The following is a 21497-nucleotide window of genomic DNA, read 5'->3' as shown; positions in this document are numbered from 1 at the left end:
AACTGAGGTAAAATAAGCATAGGCGTTACAAAACAGGGGAAACTATTTACACATTAGATTTTTCCCTATAAACAAGGATAAGGATGTTTCTACTATATATACTGAATAAAGATCACAAGCTTCTGCACTTCAATGCTCTGCTGTTGACTGGCAGGACTCTGGGAGAACTTGGCAATGCTTTGACAGATGATGGCATATTTTTTTAGTTCTCTGGTTGTCTTTCTTTGATGCAGTGTGAAAGGAAATGTCATATCAGAGCCAGAGAGAAGAAAAGGGAATAAGAAAAGTGATGTGTATGCAGAATGTGGAATGAAAAACACTTCTGATTAAAAACCACCCGGAGAGATGTTTTTATTTTTATTTTGACAAAACCTTAAAGACTACGGTGATGATGAAATCCCCTGCTGTATTTGGGGTGAAAGGCAGGACTATAAAAGCACTGGGGTGTTTTTGTGGGCATATGTGCAGCTAGACTACTTTTCCACTTTAGATAAAACCCATAACAATAGTTCACTCTTTGAACTCTTAACTGTAAAGAAGCTTCCTTTGATCTCATACAGTGTAACTTCAACTGTTTTCATTTCAACCACCAAGATTACAGGATGTGAACAGATGGGACAAATATGAATAAAACGCTTAAAGTGAGATGACACCATAGCGACTGAAATCGAGTTAGTTTTTTTATTATGATGTGAAAGCTTTGCAAGATAGTCAGTGTAAAAAAATGTTTTCCAAATGAATCAGTAGATAGTAGATTTGCTGACTTTCAGCATTTTTTGCCAAGTTCTTCTTATCTTTTGCCAAGAGATTATGAAAGCTATAGTCTTGAAGATAAATGTGCACATGACGTTTCTGTTTAATACAGTCTTCCATCTCATGGCCAACCAGCTACGTTTTAAGTTTATAATCTCTTTGTTCATAGTTGGTTGTCAGTGCCAGACCTTGATCTCACCGCCCCAGTCACAAGTAGCCACAGTCGTAGGTAAGACGGGATGCTGAGACACACAAAGGCAGGGCTGGCTATGGGCACGGAGGGTGTGAAGCATATGAGCTGTGTGATAATCATAGAAGTGAGCGGAGCCAGTGGAGCTCCCTGAGGCCAGGATAGTTCCATCCAGAGAAAAGCCACACTTTATTGCATATCCCTCCACCTAGAACAAAAAACATGTTACAATCCATTTATAGCGGCTCAGAGGAGATTTTAGAGAACTAATCAGAATCGTGTTGGCTCAACCTTCAGAACAAAAAGCAATTGTTACAGGGAAATCAAAGAACAGCTCTCATCCTCCTTTACCTGCCTACATTTAATGTCACAAATAACTGGGGAAAGTCCCAGGGGAGGACAAATCTACAGACAGAGTGCAGGCCCCCTGATGGTGTCTGCATACTGTTGATTTATACCTACAAACACTGCAGAGGCAACTCTTGATTTGTGTAGACAGTTTAAGTGTAGTCTTGACTGACAAAGGATTACAGAAGGAAGCAGAATAACACTCTAACCTTTTAATGTTTAAGTTGGGCTCATCTTCTTACTTAGTGATTTTCTTGTTTAAATTTTGAATGAAACGCAAGTCTGTATCCACACCAACCCACTTTAGGTCGTCACTTTGCATAAAGAACCCCCAGAAATATAAATCTCATCAGGTGCCGTGGAATAAACAGAAAGCATTCGCAGCGCTAGATGTGTTCCACAGTTTTTCATGTTAAACCCTTGTTGAAATGCGACGAACAATAATACCCCACAGTAACAATCAATTGACTTTACCATATGTGGACTCCAGTGAAGTTGTAGAAAAATCTGACAGATAATCAGTGGACACGGAACCCACCTGAGCTCAATTTTTGTTTTCATGTACATGTTATATTTTTATTTGTGGCGATCGTGGCTCAAGAGTTGGGAGTTCACCTTGTAATCGGAAGGTTGCCGGTTCGAGCCCCGGCTCGGACAGTCTCGGTCGTTGTGTCCTTGGGCAAGACACTTCACCCGTTGCCTACTGGTGGTGGTCAGAGGGCCCGGTGGCGCCAGTGTTCGGCAGCCTCGCCTCTGTCAGTGCGCCCCAGGGTGGCTGTGGCTACAATGTAGCTTGCCATCACCAGTGTGTGAATGTGTGCGTGAATGGGTGGATGACAGGTTGTGTAAAGCGCTTTGGGGTCCTTAGGGACTAGAAAAGCGCTATATAAGTACAGGCCATTTACCATTTACCATTTATTTTTTTTAAATATGCAATAATTTCAAGCAATTATTTTTCACTTTGACATTATGGGGTAATTGTAGAATTTTGAGGTGAATATGAATTTAATCCAATCTGGAAATAGGCTAAATGTTGAAGAACTATCTGGAAGCACCATATTCCCCTTTTATGCATTACCGATCCCTGCTAAGTTGCCTTAGTTTTCAGTCATTATACTTTATTTAGCTTGAGTCCCTACTTCTAGTTTATTGTCCTTCCTTCCTTTGTCCTATCTTTCTTTCTTTATGCTTATGTCCTACAGTGTTCCCTTGTTTAGTTTGAATCCTGTATTCATGTTCAGCAGGCATTTTAGGGCTGTTGATTTGCTGCGATAGCTCCGTTTCTTTCGTGTCACTTTTTGGACTTCACTTCCACTCTGTCCGATTGGCTTGATTACTTTCACCTGTCTCTCATTTCCCTCCTGTTTCCAATCCCCAAATAGTCCTTGTTCTATAAATAGTCCTGTCTCTGCCCCGTGTTTTTGTGAGATCCTGCTGTTGTTTTCTGCATTGGATGATTCCTAGACCCCTGCTTTGTGTATTTTTTTTGGTCAATTTTGGACTTTGTGTTTTAAGCTGAATAAAAGCTCATTACTTCTTCATCTAAACTTTACTGTAATACAACTGGTTATTTCTTATGGCACAAAGCCAAGACTCAAGTGTGCATATTTTTACATAACAAGTGGTTTCAAATTATAGACTGCACCTGTGGAAAATAATGGGTTACTACAGTTCATGCTCATTGTATTAAACTTCTTGTTAGAGTATGTAATGCTTCTGTTAAGACTGCATTAAAACCTTGTCATCAATGATGTAGTAGCACAACTGGCTCACAATCCATCAAAATTCACAGGCTATTGGCTGTAAAACAACAAACGTGAGCTTAACCTTGTGCACCATTTGGGTGAAGACCCATTAAGTGATCATTGTGTCCTACCAATATGGTAGGAGGAGCAGAAAAATTATAGATATGTCTGTGTTTTAGTCATCATAGCAACTAATTAGCAACTGGCTAATTACCAATGCTTTCAGTAATATAATCACAATAACGCAAAGGTTATTATAAGGTAATTATAAGAAACATCTGTCTTATTGGTCTTTTCTGCCACGTTGTTTCTTTTTTGTTGATTTTTAGCGCTGTACCAGAAAGAGAAAAGCAAAAATGGACCTGGAATGTGCGATACCCATTTGTTTCCTGTCAATTATTGTAAACAACAGTCCAAATGCCACACTAGCAGTGCTGCATTTTTCAGTGATATTTCAAATGTGCTGCCATATGCTGCTCCTGTTGCCTCCCTCAGTGGAACTGTTGTATTGTATTTGGTGGGTTTGTTTTTTTGGGAGGAAACACTGCTATGAATCTTGGTAAAGACAATGAAGCATGTAGGTTGCAATTAAAGCTGTGTGGGGTGGGATGTTGCTGAAGTTGTATTTCTGTGTGTGTGTGTGTCTGTGTACATCTGACTGCAGTGCTATTCAGTATGGATTACGCCTGCGTAACCCCCAGTCGATACTGACCTTGTGTCCTTCGAACCGCCGCCTTTTGTTCATTCTATACGGCTGCTGGGAGGAGAACACTGCTATGTAGTTCCCATTGGTCTGGGCAACAAAGGAGTCTTCCAGCGGGTGGAGAGCCAGGCCCGGGCACGTGTAACGCTCCTGGTGGCCAAATGAAAAGAAGAATGAGAAGGGAAATTAATTCACTATTTGACCTTTTCTTGTTACTACTTATAGTGAAGTCAGCTCCATGTTAACTAGTGTATTAATGATTAAAAAAAAAGCTTGTACAATGGTATAAAGGTTTATGATCAATCCACTGTGTATATGTAGTAATATTTTTTATTTTGACCATCATTTTCAATCTATTCCGATGAGTAAAGAGAATATACACTCAAAACTGTTCAGAATTATCCTGTTATCCTGTATAAAAAAGCAGAAAGGTTATTAAACAATTATTAAACAATTTTTTTAACTTAATTTAACTGTTAAAATAAAAATGAGTCTCTTAAGATTATAAATTTAATTTCATATACCAGCCAAACCTCATGTAATTAGACCTACTTTTTTTTCTTTAGATATCTTACATGGTAGATTTGGTTGGAGACTTTGGCTGTGGTCTCATAGTCCCAGGCAATGAGGGTGCGGTCTGCAGAGTCTCTGCTCACGCAGTCAGAGCTTGTTATAAAAGTCACACCGCCTCTCAGAAAGACTATGTCCAAGGTCTGCTGGATGCCGGCTTGGTAAACTTTCACCACCTGGTAACACACATACATATACACGGATGACCCGTAGAAGCACTCAGCCAAGAAGAGAAATAAACAGGGGAGAGGAACATCTAGACCTCTGTCATTAAGGGGGAAAGGCAAGATAACAGCTCCACGTGTCCTTGAGCTGTAAAGACTTGCTGTCAAATGATGACAGAGTGCCCAGCAATGGAGAACATATATGTTGTGGTTTCAATCTGCAATAAAGCACACCCTGAAGTATCAATTTATTGATGATTAATAAAAATTTTTAAAAAGCTACACAGTGGATGGCTACCGGCTCCCCTGCACTGAGAATTTAACCTTTAACCCTTTACCTGCTGCTTAAAGCATCCTCTAACTTTATATTTGGCTATATATATATATATATATATATATATATATATATATATATATATATATATATATATATATATATATATATATATATATATATATTTTTTTTTTTTTTTTTTTTTTTATTATAGCATATGTGTATGAGCTAGATAGGGATATGAATTAATTAGCATTTGCTTCCTCCTGCTCATTTTTAAATGGGAAATAGTCAACTTTTTTTCCAATGTGATATATTATTTGGCGCTTTTATGTTCAAAATAAAGATTTAATTGGCTGATTGAGTGGCCTGTAACATAATGTGGCAGATCAGTCTCACAAATCCTTTCTGCTTCTTGAATCCATTTGGATATCAGCAAAATTATGACATAGGTGGCTGACTTGAATTTTTTATCGAATATGGGTAATTTGATCCTGAATGGAACAGCTAACTGTTAAGAGTCACAGGCAGCCATAACCATACAGCCTTAACAACATATTTTCTAAGGATTGCTCTCTGTCCACAACTCATACTAACACCTGCTAGCAGAAACATCTTCAGTGCATTAAGTCTAACCATGCAGGGGAACGATTCAGTTCGCCAAGTGAACATTCATGTGAGCATTCACATTCTGAAGAAGTGAATAGGATTATCATATAAAACAGTCCATTAAGCTTAATAGCAATATTAGGTTGCAGCTTCACAGGAATAATTTATGCAGCCAGGATTAAATTAAAATTTGCTTTGAACAATTAGTGATATAACCTGCATTCTCCCTATGCATGCTGAAGCATTATCTAGAGGGTCATTGCACAAAGTGAAATATAGACTCGTATGTTTGTACTCATGTGAAACCGAGCGTGTAGCAGCATTGAACAAAGAGGATGTGTTTGAACTGTATTCATTTAGATTTCTGAAGGTAAAAAACCCCACAGAAAATTAAAATGATAAATCTACTGTAAGGAGGGTAATAAATTTGACCTTGCAGCTGCGAGAGTCCCACGCCTTGACTGCTGAACTGTAACCTCCACACAGGAAAACCTCCGGGTTGCTGGGATGCACGGCCGCACACATCACCTTAAACTCGTTGTCCACTTTCACTGTTGGCTGCCCTACAAAAGAAAAAAAAGACTGATTTTAAAAAGACATGACAGAAATCTTGTGTTTGTGTATGTGTGTGTATGTTTACTATGAATACTTTACAACATCATGCTGCTAATTTGTGAATGCAGAAGTGTCAGGTTTGTCAAGATTGATTATAAACTACATTTCTTTAACTGAATTAATCATTATAGTTATTGTTATATTGTTATTTTTCTACTTTACTGTTCTTTACTGCGTCCACATTTATAAATGTCAAGATCAGCACTTCAACTAAAAACTGAAAATTGCTGAATTATTGCTTAATTGATTCATTATCATTAAAATGTCACAGACATAAAGATCCACTGATAAACTGAGAAGATGGCTGGACGATTAATCACTAATCATTAATCTGGTATCAAAAACACACATAAATAAAGGCTCAACAATAAATCTGAGTAAATACAGACTATTTACTTTCTGCTTGATTGTCCCAAAACAAGCAAAAAATAAAGAGACTATATGAATTAAGGTAAATGGCAGGAATTTTCTTTCTCAGCTGTCAAAGCCAAACTAAACACAGCCAGCATACATTTTAGCTGCATTACCCCACACATGCAACATTTCCAGATACTTCTCTTTGGTTTATTAATTGAGCACATTTTGGGGATCCAGTTTCAGTTCCATTGACACATGCATTACATTTGTGAGCATTAAACTCTGCGTGTAATGTAGGGCCAGGGGAATGATGGAAGAGTAAAGGAAAGAAAAGATTTCCAGGCAGGGACAAGTTTAATACGAACTCACACAAGAGCGTGGAGAGTGTGTTCCCTAATTCTCCTTAACCAAGAATCTTCCTGTTACCACTGCTTAACAAAAATGTATTATGGTCAGAACTGCCCAATTATGATAATGCATTTTTCAGAAAATGTTTTCGATTTCTGTTACTTTATAATGGGATCCTAAAGATTTCAGTTGCTTTCATGATATAAATGTAACACACAGATTTAGTAAAAATAAATGACAACTACAATCAAAGACTGATTAAAGAAACATTCTAAATAAATGAGAATAAATGCAGAAATTGAAGATGATAAGCTTGGTGGTTGTGGAAATCCTATAAGCCTTCCTCATCACTTCACACTGTCAAAAGTTACACATGCTATGTATGTACTTTAATTTTAGATATGCTTGCTGCCACATGTAAATACTTGTACAGATGTGTAGAGTTCATATATTTTAAAATTAAAGATGGACTAAGCCAACAAGATGTCCCCCATTGATTAGTGGATTCCTGGTTTGAAGGCTCCAGATCTGGTTTTTGCATTGAAACCTAGTGTCACGAGCAGGAGCCTTTTTTCAATCACAGGGTAGGCATGCCTAAATTATACCCTGCTCTATAGTTTACTCTGAATTAGAACCTAACTTACAACATGAACATCATGTTGCATTAAGCAAGACTTAAAATTACCAATTGAGACCATAAACTCAAGTTTTTTACTAAGATCATAAATCTAGTGAGCAGTGGGATCATTTTCTCACAAACTTCCATAAAGTCAGATTACTTCTGTTAACTACTCACCATTAGAAAGAATCCACCTTCAAGGCTTTTCTATATCGTTTACATCTAGACATGGAGACTTAGTCTGTCTTTTATATACAGCCTGTTTATAAAGAAAGTTGTTTACAGTGTATCCTTCCACTGTGTCTAGACTCTGTCCATGTGACCTGAATATTGTGAATGTAGCATCATTTCTGTCTGCTGAAGAGCAGTGCTAATCCTCAGGATAGCACACTTTTTTGTTGTTGTAAATATCAAATGTAAATAAGTGTGCTGTACCATGCAAGCTGTTTATTTCTTGCAGCACTGTTTGCTCATTTTCAGCCAACCTGCACTCTTGTGTTCAGTACAAAATCTTGCTAGTTTCTACCGATCGAAAATATTGCAAAAGTGCACAACTTTCCTAAGTGATAGTTTTATCTCTCTATTTCCAGACAGCGGCATTGTACACATGAGTTTCTTAGAGGATTTAAGCATCACTCGAGACAAAAAGATAAAACTGACAAAGATGTGATGTGGAGAAAAGAAACCAGAGTATAAAGTACTGTTTTGGCTAGAGGCTGCTTTATCTCAGTCAATTAAAAAATGTCATACTTAAACATAAAACAAAAACACCGAAGGGCTAAAATATAATTAAGCCTGACAGGGTGCAACCAAAAATTAGTTTCCTGGGAAAACGATGAAACAAGACTATGAGCCAGCAACTCTGTCAAAGGCTATGCAAAGTGGAGCACCTCAGGGCTCAATGGCTTCTCATTAATTCATCGAACAAACAACAAAGGCCACATCTAAAACAGTCTTAGACAGTTAGCCCACAACAAAAACATACTTCATTATAGACTTGTTCCACAATATTCCCACCAAGACTTTTTAGAAGTGGGGAATGATTCACAGCTAATAAACTGCACCAAAAATGGACCTTCTCTCCTTTTAATGGGGGACTAGTTCACTCACTCACGACTGCACTGGTCTGATCCAAAGTTTTAACAGGCAGTTTCATCAGGCTCATACTTCCTGCTTAATTGGCTTACCAACAGCGATATTCAGAAGATCTGTCATCGAGATTTAAACTCGTGTTTAGCAAGACAATGAGAAAACATTCTCCTCATCATGTTTTAATTAAGCAAGATTAATTAGCTGGCATGCGAGAGGAGATACGTGAGGACAGCAGTGATCTGTCCCTCCCTCACAATAGTTTATTCTGTTGAAAGAACTGTGATTGTGCTGTAGTGCTGACAAACAGTGGATGACTTGGAGCAGAGGACATTAGGGATGACTGGGATAGCAGGGATGAGCCCTTCAGAGCAGAGAGTAGCAGCGAGTCTGCCTCATTATGGGTGCTGTCTTTGCACTTGTGCAGAGGTTAGGAAACACATTATTCAGTCTGACACGCCACATCCGAAAAAATGCTTTGGATGTAGACTTAATAAGCGGTATTTTTGACTGTTTTATTTTTATATTTTTCATTTCAACCATACCCTAGGACTTGATAGAAAAGGTAGCAAAATCCTTAAATAACTGTGCATGATTTATTAATTTAATCCTAATTTTAAAAAATTAATGTACTTCCTTCAACACTGCATAGTAGCTTTCATTAACCAAGACGGCTTTAAGCTAAAGTGAGCCACTGCTTAGTTAATCATTGTGACGTAGTACTGGAAGTAATGACAAAAACAAAACTTAAACCTAGTGTTTAAATGAAAGTAGGAAAAACTGTTCTCACAAATTTCATGTCATAGCTGACATACTATGCTTACTCTCTGCACCACCTTTTTTCTACCTACACTGCTTTTCAGGTCAAAATAATCCTTATTTTTCTTAATGGGCCTTGAAACAGCTTGAAACAATCTTTCCCTTGATATTTTAACTCTGGATATGTTTCTGTGATCTTGTTTTTAATTAATACTATGTCTTTGCTTTATCCTCTCTTTTTTAGCTGTCAGGTTATGTTGGTGACAAGTTAAATGACTAAACGCTGTAGGTCAAAGCAAATCATCTCGAATAGCAGGAAAGAAGCTCAATAATAGAAAGAAATGAAGTATTGAGCAACTGCAAAATACTGCACACTGAATTGCTGGGAATGCTCCCCTCTCCGTGTTGGCTGCTTTTGAATGCCATCACCACGGAAGCTCATACAAAGCCTCCAAGTCCTTCACTTTTCTTGACTAGTGCATGGGCGTTAATGTAAGTTAGAAATGCTGTGATGTGGGCTTTATCCTTTGTCTTTTGAAGGAAAGCTCTTTTGTTTTATTTTCTTTGGGGGGGGGGACTATATAAAGCCTGTGTTGACCTAGTAGGTTGCTACTCTAAAATGAAGCTTTCAAAGTAGGTCAAAATACTGGTGGCATTTAGAGGAAATAATACTGCGGATGTGTGCTTTTGCATTCGTTGCCTCTTGGTGTGCAACGCTTGAGGCTCCTGTGATTATACAGTAATATGGTGGTGGTTAATTCTTGGTACGTGCAAATGAAGTCTAATGAACTGAATATGTTGAAGAAAATATTCCAGTGGAATAAAAATGTGTGAAAGAATGCTGAAAGATCTTTTTTTATACTGTAATATTGTAAAAGCCTCTCTATTTATTTATATATGATGAAAGAAATAAGAGCACTGACTACAAAATCTGACTTTTTGTTAACCCGTGTGCAAGCTACTACTTCGTCCCTTTCTTTCCTTATTTATGAAAATGTGCATTTATTCATTGATCTAACTTTTTCAAATGTACCCAGCGTGACAGTGTGGGTTACATGGATTGCATGGCCGGAGAAGAAATTTCAGCATCTAAGCTGTGTTTTGAAAACCAGAAAGATTTTCTGTTGCATGACCCCCAGACTCCAATCCCCAGTGTGACTCAATAATTTAGTTTTGCACTATTGGCCTTGTAATTCAGTCTGGAACAAAAAAAAAAAAGCCTGCCCGTGGCACTAATGTGAAACTCCATCTCACAACCAACCTATTACTGAACCTTTCACCTGGGTTTATCAAATAAGGTAATGCAAACCTAAACTGAGCTGGAAGTCACTACAAGAGACAACTATTGTGTATTATTGCTTTTCTCTGATCTAATTTTGTTTCTTTTTTCTTGCATGAAATGACACATCAACTTGTGGGAGAATGTAAATAGGTGAACATATTTTACATCACCGTCATCAGACGATCAGCTTTTCTGAAGACGGTCGTTAGAGTGTGTAAAAAAAGCTGGGGCTTCACACTAATGCCATCCATACTTAATTAATTTATTCCACTATTCAGCCTCTCTGACTTTAAAAAGTCCTCTTTATCTTACATTCCTCTCCTCAGTTTCTCTTTTAGCATTATGCCACTTAACCTACTCGCCTTCCCTATATCGTTTTCACCCCAAGCTATTGCTATTCAGCTGTGACAGCTTCCCTTGGACCGCTGGGAGTGGGTATAAGGTTCTACAAATTAAACTGGACACAGAAACAACTGCAAAGGTTTGCAAGGAAAAATGGGTCCACATACTATTCTGAACACACAGGCATAGGAAATTACTTTTCTTCGCAAACATAATGATTAGTGCAGCACTGAGGGTAGATATGCAGTGGTGAAATGATGAGTCAGATGTCCATGAAGACTCTCGCTGTTTATTCAAGGACGAGTATACCTCTGCAAAGAGAGCTCAATTGAACACAAAAGCTCCAACTGCTTTTCCTGTTACAGCTAAGAGGATCTGCATTACCGTGAAGAGCATAAAGATCACATTTATCATGATTAGAGTCTGCCATCACAAACACTCAAGCTTTCTGAGTATCCCATCATCCAGTCTAGTATTGATATATAGGCTGCATGAATGGTGAGGGGGGTGCTGGTAGAATAACTAAGCTAAAACCTCGGTGAGTTGTGAGTGCCATATATTTCAGAAAAGCATTTGATGTGAAGAGAACTCAAACCCCATGCATGTTGGAATCTGTTTAACATATTATGAGGGAAATTATGCATGTAGCTTATTCCATGTGCTCTTTTCACTGCAAGAATATGATTTTCTTTAAAGTGTTCGTGACTTGGTCTGAGCTCCACCACATCTGTAGTGCAGAAACTGGTCTGGAATTCCCAACTCCCACATTAATATTCAGCTAAATTGAATTTTCTTCATCACACGCTGCAATAGAAATGCAGCCTTATTGCGCTCTCATGCAGATCTTCATCCTTAAAATATCAATTTTAAGGATGAAGATCAATCAAGCTATTGGCTGCATATGACCAAAAGCATTTGTTTGTTTATGGTTTTGGTTAGAGACGATCCCGTATAACAGGGCTGCCCAATCCCAGTCCTCGAGAGCTACTATCCTGCAGCTTTTAGATGCATCCCTACTCCAACACAGCTGAATCAAATGGTTTGATTACCTCTTCAGCATGCCATCATGTTTGGCAAAGGCCTGATAACAAGCCATTCATTTGATTCAGGTGTGTGGGAACAAGGATGCATCTAAAAGCTGCAGGACGGTAACTCTCGAGGACCGGGATTGGGCACCCCTGCCGTATAAGGTCATGGTAGCTGCTCCTGTGGTGATGTATCCATTATTGATCCACTTCCTGGAGCTGTCTGTGTGTTTAATGGGCTGCCCAAGCTATTATCCGTAGGCTTTATTGACAGTATTGACAGACAAGCTTAGAGGGGAAGTGAAAATGGCAGCAAGTCATCATTTGCCATGTGTTGACCCTAGGGATGCAGATGCCATGGGGGCTTCAAAGAAATTTTCTCTCTCTCTCTGTTCAGATACAAGGAATTTGAGAACATTCATGGTAACTATTCTTATTGCTCAATAAGCAGTCTTACTGTGGCAGACTGTATATATGACTTACTATCATCTTTACTGCCATGCTTGTATTGATAGATAAAAAGATAGACAGATAGACTTCTATTTTAGATTTTCATTTAAGACATCTGCCTCCCACCTGAATGAAACAGTCTACAGGCATTCAATATACACTCACGTCTACTTTATTAGGTAAACTTTGCTGAACTGCATGAATTCTTCATGGCATAGATTGAGCAAGGTGCTGGAAACAGTCCTCAGGGATTTTGGTTCATCCTGACAAGATAGTGTCAAACTGCTGACATATCCATGATGTGAATCTCCCATTCCACCACATAACAAAGGTGCTCTGTTGGATTGAGATCAGGCGACCACGGAGGCTATTTGAGTACAATGACCTTGCAGTTACGCTCAAGAAAATAGTTTCCGATGATTTGAGCTTTGTGACATGGCACAATATCATTATCAGAAAATGGGTACACTGTGATCACAAGTACTCAGGCAGACTGTGGCGCCTAACTGATGTTCAATTACTACAAAGTGGCTCAAAGTGCAAAAAAATCACAAAGCAGTTTGGCCATTCTCATCTGAACTCTGGCATCAACAAAGCATTTTCAACCTGCGGCTTACTGGTTATTTTCTTTTTGGATCATTCTCTGTAACCTGTAGAGATGGCTGTGTGGGAGAATCTCAGTAGATCAGCCATTTCTAAAATGCTCAGAGCAGCATGATGTTCAATTTAGATTTCAGCATGTCATCTTGCTGTTTACATGCTTAAATGCACTGCAATGTAATTTGCTGATTATGTATTTTGTTAAAGACCATTGAACAGGTATACCAGAGAATGTAGTGGCCAGAGAATGTAGTCCCACTGTAGATTTTTAGGCTGATTTGCAGGAAACTAACTAAAGTAAATGTATTATTCTTGCAAATTATTCACAACTTTGTTAGTAATATGTATCACTTCTACTATACCATAGCACTCAAGTCCGATGGATGCATCGCAACTTAAGGGTTAGTGTCTTGCCCAAGGCATGCAGATGGCGCAGCCAGGGATCGAACCACCAACCACCAGCCAAATTCTGTGTTCAAGTTCCAAATGTGTAACTTAATGAGCTGACATGAATTGGAGTGCCTAAATCCAAGTGGATTTTGGTACACCACAATAGTTATCAGCAGCACTAACCAACATGTAGTTGCATTTCTGAGGGTGTGCAGGTCAGGTTATGTTGTAGAGTTCAGAGGGGTTTGTGGTTACGTCTAAGTTATGACGTAGATTTCCCGCTAAAGCATAAATTGGGCATTAAAACAAAATACCTGCTATTTTATTTTGATATTAAAAGGCAAGAAAGCAGCATTTCTTGGCTGTGCTTGGAGACATCTTTGCAGAGACATTTGCTCGAGGAATTCAGATTTCAAAGGTTGTCCGTGAAATGAGTCACGACTATAGAGAGAGAGTCAGAGACAGAGAGAGAAGTAGCTCTGCAATTCATACAATGAGCTCATTACAGATTCTGGAGGCTCAAGGCAATTTAAATTTACTCCACACATAAATTACTACACTGACTTTAAATCAGAGTTTGAGAAACAATAAATGTGCATGAAGTGAAATTGCACAGGCGTTTTGTTGTCCCACAACATCAGCAACGTGGTTGGAGAAAAATATCTAATCAAACAAAGGTTCATACTTCAAGCCAATTAAGTAAATGTAATATACACACCACAGTCGTTCTGCCTGTGTATGGGAACATCCAAAATTATATGTCGTGTTGAGTTTGGTTCAGGGGAAAAATCACAGTGATATACTTGAAAAAGTAAAGCCAGTGGTTTGTTATTTGACATTTGGTTCTTCAGAACTACAGAAAGAAATGCTGCTGCTGCTCACCCGTCTCCACATCAGTGATCACAGTCGTGTTGTCAAATGAGCCAGTGAGAAAGTGTCGCCCGCAGGGGGTCCAACAGGCGTTGCGCACAGCTCCCGAATGGCAGGTGTAAACCCTGAGGCATCGCCCGCTCTCTGCTGCATCCCACACCTGCCAGACATGGGCACATCAATTCACGCCAAACTCACAAACTTATCCAGACTGCAGTCTTTTTTGTTGTTTTTTCACTGACTGTGCACAAGATTAAGACATTCCAGGAATAAAGACTCAAAGGCCAAGAACTGACTGCATGAATTTCTAAGAGTTCAAAATCCATAATCAGTAGGTTGTGCTTGGTCTTAAGGGGTTGTTTTAAATGATCACATATATACAGATACACAAAAGAACCCTGGATCTTTTACGCGATCTGATGACATAAAGAACAAGGAAATACATCAGAGGTTTTGGCATGCAGTGCTTTCCCTCCACATCAAAGAGATGGAAGCCTAGGTCATTGGATCAAATTGACATTCAAAGAAAAGTTTATACAAATATTCAGTTAACTTCCTGTCAGTGTATCATTCTAGAGCGGTTTAGCTCAGTTATGAAATTCAAAACCAAGCTATGTATTATGTGACAATAAAATCTATTAGTTAAGTTTAATAGTAATAATAATGTGGAAGTCAAATACTTGAATGCCATCACTACCACGAAGGGGGAAATGTGCACATATACTGTAAAGCTATAAAAAAAACTATTGAATATCAAATAAGTCAAATGCTTTGGAAGTATCACTGCACTCTGGAAAAGGATATTCATACAGAAGACAACTTTATTTGTTTTCATTTTTTGGGCCCCCAAGTGAAGGTGAAAATTTTTATTACTGTTATTGAAAATGATAAAATAAGCCAAAAGTTGTTTTTTTACTTTTCTTTTTTATGTGTGTGTGTGTATATATATATAACAAATATTAAATAAGTATGGAACTGTGAGCGCATAACTACAAATGGATACATGGAATACATGTAGCATGGGTTTATGGTATATGTACATCAATGCTCAAGTGTTTCTTTTTTCTTTTTTAACTGACTGTACTTGTTTGACTTTTGTCTGAATTGGACGAAGCTTTAAAGCAGCTTGATGAAAATCAAAAGCAGCAGGTTTGGACAAATTTTACAAACCTAAAATATTCTGTGTGTGCCTGTGCTGTGTCCTTTGGAACTCAAACTCTTTTTCTGTGTGAAGTCTCCGCAAACCTGAGAAAGATTTAATATAGGCCACTTTCACCTCTCTTCCATTGTAATGAAATGAAATGATCAGCTGGAAAAACTAGGAAAAACATCCATAGAAATTGGGTCTGTCTGTAGGATTTTAAGGGAGAAACAGCCTTTCTAATGAATTAATCAAACTAATTACCTCTGAGTGGGCCTATAAATCAATTCCCACTGGGCTGTAATGGCTTTAATGTGTTGGTATTCTCAGAGTTTACTCTGATAAAAAACAGAGCAGGAGAGAAAAGCTCCCAGCTGCCTCCTGTTTGTCATGGTGGTCATGACTACACACCGTGACACCTTGCGGGTTTGAAATACGATATCATGGTGAAAATGTGGCGTGTAAATAAAGGAGGTGGTAATTACCCACACTGCTCAAGTGATGTCTTCAGTCAAAGTGATGGCTTTCAAAAAGTTCACTTGGCAAAATCACTATTATAAAATGTCTTTCATAAAAGGTCCAGTAGGATTTTCTCCTAGACATGCTGAAAGAAAAAAGGTTCTCATTGAAGCCCAGCTTGAAATCCAGTGGGTGGTCTGGACTGGTGCCCACTGAGGTGATGAAGTATTTTTTGGGCTCCTAAGCACTGCCAGGGCCACAGAGGAAATTTTAAGATCTATGGAGCACTGCAGATCCCTTTGTGCTTCTCTCTGTGTTTCATTATTAAATACGACTCTTCTATGCAGCACATGAAACACAGTAAAAAGTAGTGTACCACAGCTCCCACAGGACACAAAGAAGACAGATGGACAGAGAAGAGCGACATCTGAATCCAGCAGACAGAAGTCTGACAAACAGAATGCTAGAGATGCCTCCAGGGTGGGGGGAAAAGTAGCAGAGAGAGAGAGAAACAGAGGCATGTTTTTAATTGAAATAAACTAAATATGGACATGATGCATCTGTTAGGAATTACTCCCATTCACTGTACAACACTATAAGCCTATTTTCTGAATGATCTTCCACTTAAGGAAACACTGCCATCTGAAGGTAGCATGGAAATCTAAGAGAAAAGCAACTGATAACAATATAAACTGACCAAAAAGCTGAAGAGTATTAAACCAAACATACTTCTACATAACAAGTCTGACAAAGGGCCACAGCTTCAGCTCTGTGAATGACAGCAGCGATGATATACAGCATAACAAAACAATTCATTGCACACAGTTGCATTAATCCAATACCGAGCGAGACTTGTGCATCACTGAAAACGAGTGCTTGTTTATTTGCATCCCCTTTAATTTCACCGGCCACTTAACAGACATGCAGAGCGGATCCCTGCAAATGACTCATTGGGGTAATCTGCTTCCTAAATGACTCTTGGTAATTAAAACTAAATTGGTATTCGTGTTATCAACATAAAACGGCTGCTTTACACCTGCTGTAGCCATGGTGACATCAGCTCCAAACCGGCTGGGATAATAATAATAATAATAGTCTGACAGACAGGACTGAACAACACAAGTCAGGAACCAAAAGCATGTCAGTGAAGGAACTTGAGTACAGAGAGGTGAATGTTAGGATTTCATTCATTATGTCCTTCCTCTGAATTAAACCAGACTAGTAAACAATAGCTGTGGTCAAAGTGCTGAAAGCCATAAAAGACTATAAAAGATAAATAATAATGTGCAATAAGAAAATAGAAACTGCATGAACAACGTGTCTTTTTCAACAGTTTTCCTGTTACTTTCAACACCAGGACACCCCAGGGAGCGTTACTGTTTCTCTGGCAGTTAACACTTCCCAAATAAAAAAAGCAGGTTCTTCTAATCTGAAGTTGTCTGTAGACAAAATACACCATTTTTTGTTTGGCAGTATGTACTGTGCCCTGCTGTGATCTGCTACACCCCCGTCCCCTAATACACTTGCACTACTTTATAGGTTGATTTCATATACTTGTGTTTTGTGCTGTGTTGTGTGTTGTTGGGTGTGTTTTGTGAGCATACCAACAAATTCCTATTAATTGTGTTGTTAAAAGGTTTACAGTAAATTGGAACTTAATGTCACTCTGAGCTAACTTAAAATGAAATCTCAATATTATATCTTAAATACACATTTGATCATGTTGCCACTGATTGTGTAAACAGTGGTTTCACTTGCATTTCGAGTTGAATTTGCCAAAAAAAAAAGACAACACACAGTAAACAAAGATACAGATTAATCACACTAATCAATTTTGTATAATTGTGATTACTTTTTTTTTGTTTTTCTATATATGTTTTGATTAGATTTTTTTAATATGATAATCGTAAAGTGGAACTCTGGAAAGGTTACAGCCCTAAACCGAATGATTACCAGATCAATCGATGAACTCCTGACAACTACTTTCTTTACTGATCAATTGAAATCTTAAGTACAGAATATTCAATTAAATATGTAATAAGCGGTGAAATAATCAGTACCATCTTGTAGTTATCTCAAACTACAGATACTTTTACCAAATAAAAAACATTTCTTTGAAGATTGACTGATTCATAGATTTTTGCAGAACTTTGTGAAATTCAGACGATTTGGTTTTATATGGAGCAGTGGAGCTCTGCACCATCACCACCACATCACACCAACTGCTTTGGAAAAGACCTGAATCTTAATCCATCAATCTGTATATTACAGAAGTGGTTACACAGGATACAGTTAGATAGCCACAGAGTTACTATATTTGTATCAGTTGCACTGAAAAAATATAAAACATCTAAATATAAAATAACCCTATTTTTAAATGGGAGTAATGGAAGCTCCGGTTTTGTTGCTATGCAAAATTGAATTTCCTATTAGAATTTTTTTAAGTACAGATATTGACTTTTTTATTGATCATTCTTCTTTTCACTGAGTTTTTAAAATTATATTAAATGTAATGTAATTTAATTTAATATAATTCAAATATTTTTGGGAAAAAGATTTTTCTTCTCTACATAGAAAAATCAAATTACTATAAAAAAAATAATTATCCTGGAAGTACCTGAATTTGTCAACAAATCTAATATAATGAAATACTTATTTCATTTCATTGTCTGATGCTGAAATTCCACATTTCAAAATGCTGTCACAGTCCTCGACGATAAGTATGAGAACTTCTTCTATTTACTGGTTTCACAGAAAACGCCTGGTTAGACAGCCTGAGAGAAGAAGAGATAATCCATGCATACAAACAAACGGGTCTTCTCCTCCCTTCCTCTGCTAGTCTCCACCATCTGTTCCAAACAACCCTTTCCAGGTGCCAGAAGAGGTGGCTACCATACCGCTGCACTTGTAAGATTATGCAAATATAGTCATTCATATTTAAATCGTTAATTATTCAAAATCCTCACAGGATATTGGGGCAGTATTTGATTTTATGATGGGACAGACATATTTAGTCGATAGCAGGCAGTTAGCTGCATTGCTTGACCTTTACAACAGGGAAATGATGGAGTGTTTTCCTGGTGTGAACCAGAGAAAAGGAGAGGGAGGTAGAATACAAACAGTGAGATAAATCGGGAAGGAGAGACAGGGCCCATGGGCCCTGACATATATTCAACACACAGTGACAGATATGATTCTAAAGAAAGTGGTACATTGTATATTTATAAATTGAGGCAGCAGGACAGACACTGTATCTCTTCCAATTACACTACATGTCAGGTAAGCAAGTATCGTCTTAGCGCTCGCAGCTTCAGCTTGCATGCTGGGTAAGTTCTGCTGTAGAGGTATGGACACAGTACCCTCGTGGCAGATTAAACAACTGTTTTTGGATGAGTGATATATATCCACATGAAAGCTGAAACCTGTCAACATAGCATTTTTCTCCACTGGGCCAACAGACCAGCAGATCAGACTTTTTATGGTGCCCACAAACAAAAGCCAATTATTGATTCACTTATATACTGCTAGCTGAATGTATAAGCATATCGCATAATGTATTAGTAGATTTGTGTCTTCAGATTATAAATTCATATCAGAAAAAAATATATAACCAAAGCCTGAATTAGCACTTGCATGCCGCAGGTTTTGTTGCTTCAAAGAGAGATGGTGGATGGCTGCCACAGCTCCCCTGACAAATTTAAATATCAGTTTATCTGCATAAATTTTAGCTTCTTCTTAATGCAGCTGTGGTTAGGAGCAGGTCACCTTTCTCACATGTAAGCTATCCGCACAGATTGTGATCTTTACTGCCTCTTTAATGTGATCATATTGATGGTAAGAAAAAAACGCTCGTCAGTGAGGGTCCATTTCAGCCAGTTCACAGGTAAATCAATTGGTGGAAACAACATTACTGGTCCAAATGTGTCAGCAGCTAGCCAATCAACTTGACCGACATACTTTTTTAATGGCCCCAGGCTGCAGGGTTATTTGTTATGTTGAACCCTGCATAGTTTCTACGTTTCAATGTTTATGAAGCAGTTAGCTATAACTGGACCTGGAGCATCCCAAGAGTAAATAGCATATTTTATTCTATTTCTACTGAAATTCTATTCTGTTACAGAAAGATAAGTGGGGAAATATAATGATTAATTTAATTGTATGAGACAGTTTAAATAAAAGAAAACAACACATCAGGTCTACATTATTTAAAGCATAGCACTACTGATGTATTTCCACAGCTTCACTATTGTACATCATTTATAAAACAAATGTAGCTTTCTTTACCTTGAAAGTCTTGTCTATGGAGGCAGACAGCAACAGATGGCTGACATGGGGCAAAGGACACCACTGCACTGTGTTGACTGGGCCCTGGTGGCCTCCCAGGCTCATCAGAAGCCTCCTGGGTATCCCTGTCATGCTGGGCGTTTGAGCAAGATATGGCTTCAGTCTTGCTGACACATCTGAGAGAATCTGACTTTCTCTGGCCTGATTCCCTAGGACTTGCTCTGCTGGGTGCTTTAGCTCCACTCCTTCTGAAGTGGCAAGTCTCTTCCTCTTAGGGATATACGGTCTGACACCAGATGGGACAGTTTGCTGTCTTTTTGCCAAGTTTGCAGCATTGCCTAAACTTTGTGGCATGCATGGAAGAGCCTGCGGGGATGCCATCTCCCTCTGACTATCAGGCAAATTCAAAGATGTTTCAGTATTTCTAAAATCTGCTGCACCTCCACATCTTCTTTTCGAGTTAGTAAAGCTCTGTGGCTGGGAGTGAGGATGGAGTGAAGACCTGCTTGTTTCTGCCATATTTTGTTGATATTCCCACACTGTCTGGTCAGACACAAATCTTCCAGGGTAAGGTATAACCTTGACAATATTAGTGTCTTGGTTTTCTTCTGTTTGAGCAGAATCTGTTGCTCCTTCTACTCTCTGATCCAGCGAGTCATCCTCTGACTCTGAATCTTCATAGTCCACTAATGAAGACATCTTCACATGAAAATCTGAAAACAGAGAGGCATGAGTTGTTTCATTAGAGGCCCGACGGTGACATCTAGTGGCTACATGTACTCCTGCAACTAAAGGTGGTAAACATGCTTGTCACTCTTTAAAGGTTTAAACCTGCAGCTTTTGGTTTTAAAATAATTTAACCTGGAATTTTAACAACAAATCTTAACATTTGTTTTGCTTTACCGACTATTTCTAAAATAATACCCCAGAGACCAGCTAAAGATACTAGGGGTAAACTATTCATGTAAACACGTTGCTGACCATTTTATTAATAACAAAAACGGACATGAAGCGATGTTTTGGGAGATTCGGAATCATATGCGATGCTTTTTTAAAAGCTAGCTGTTAGCATTACGTGTTAATTAACGGTGATTACACACTTGGATTGTCCAAAACAGAGACAGCAAAAGGCAGGTTTGTCAACTTCCCACCTTAGGATAGCGTACAGTTACGGTCACGGCCACGCATGTATAATTAGCATGAATGCTAATTGGAGGTATTTGACGTAAAAATTTTGGATTAATAACATCTCTATGACAAGCACTGGTCGTACCTTCCACCAAGTATAGCAAAAGTAGCTAACTATGGTCGTTTGCCTCTATGTTTGAAAACTTAACAGAGACTATAAACACAGAAAGCTACCATTTAATTGTTGTTTGTATTCTTAATTATTGTACCTGTACTCTGCAGAAATAATCACATTTTCCGGCACAGAGCATGAATACAGTCATGCTTTAGGTTCAGCATCCCGCAAAACAATTCGAGTAAATGTAGCATTTCAGCATAAAAGT

The 21497-nt window shown here is 38.3% G+C and overlaps 1 protein-coding gene across 1 annotated transcript; it reads right to left on the bottom strand.

The window, feature by feature from the left end:
* Positions 1–326: 326 nt before the first annotated feature.
* Positions 327–21494, bottom strand: wdr25 (WD repeat domain 25). Its single transcript, XM_026152400.1, has 7 exons — positions 21384–21494; positions 19987–20699; positions 14115–14262; positions 5789–5919; positions 4315–4485; positions 3749–3889; positions 327–1151 (listed from the first exon to the last, which is right to left on the bottom strand). Exons 2-7 carry the CDS (start codon positions 20683–20685, stop codon positions 930–932), a joined length of 1512 nt encoding a protein of 503 aa, XP_026008185.1. The 5' UTR covers positions 20686–20699; positions 21384–21494; the 3' UTR covers positions 327–929.
* Positions 21495–21497: the final 3 nt, after the last annotated feature.

This window comes from Astatotilapia calliptera, chromosome 19, assembly GCF_900246225.1.
Source record: "Astatotilapia calliptera chromosome 19, fAstCal1.2, whole genome shotgun sequence".
NCBI classification, from domain to species: domain Eukaryota; kingdom Metazoa; phylum Chordata; class Actinopteri; order Cichliformes; family Cichlidae; genus Astatotilapia; species Astatotilapia calliptera.
Note: the sequence above shows the minus strand (reverse complement) of the source record. Positions and strands in the feature narration are given on the sequence as shown.

Excerpts from the sequence above, each read along its gene's own strand:
- wdr25 (XM_026152400.1), bottom strand. The coding sequence starts at position 20,685 with ATGTCTTCATTAGTGGACTATGAAGATTCAGAGTCAGAGGATGACTCG. Across the intron at positions 14,263-19,986 it reads CCATAGACAAGACTTTCAAG|GTGTGGGATGCAGCAGAGAG; the intron begins GTAAAGAAAGCT and ends CATGTCTGGCAG. Across the intron at positions 5,920-14,114 it reads GATCACTGATGTGGAGACGG|GGCAGCCAACAGTGAAAGTG; the intron begins GTGAGCAGCAGC and ends TTTCTTTTGTAG.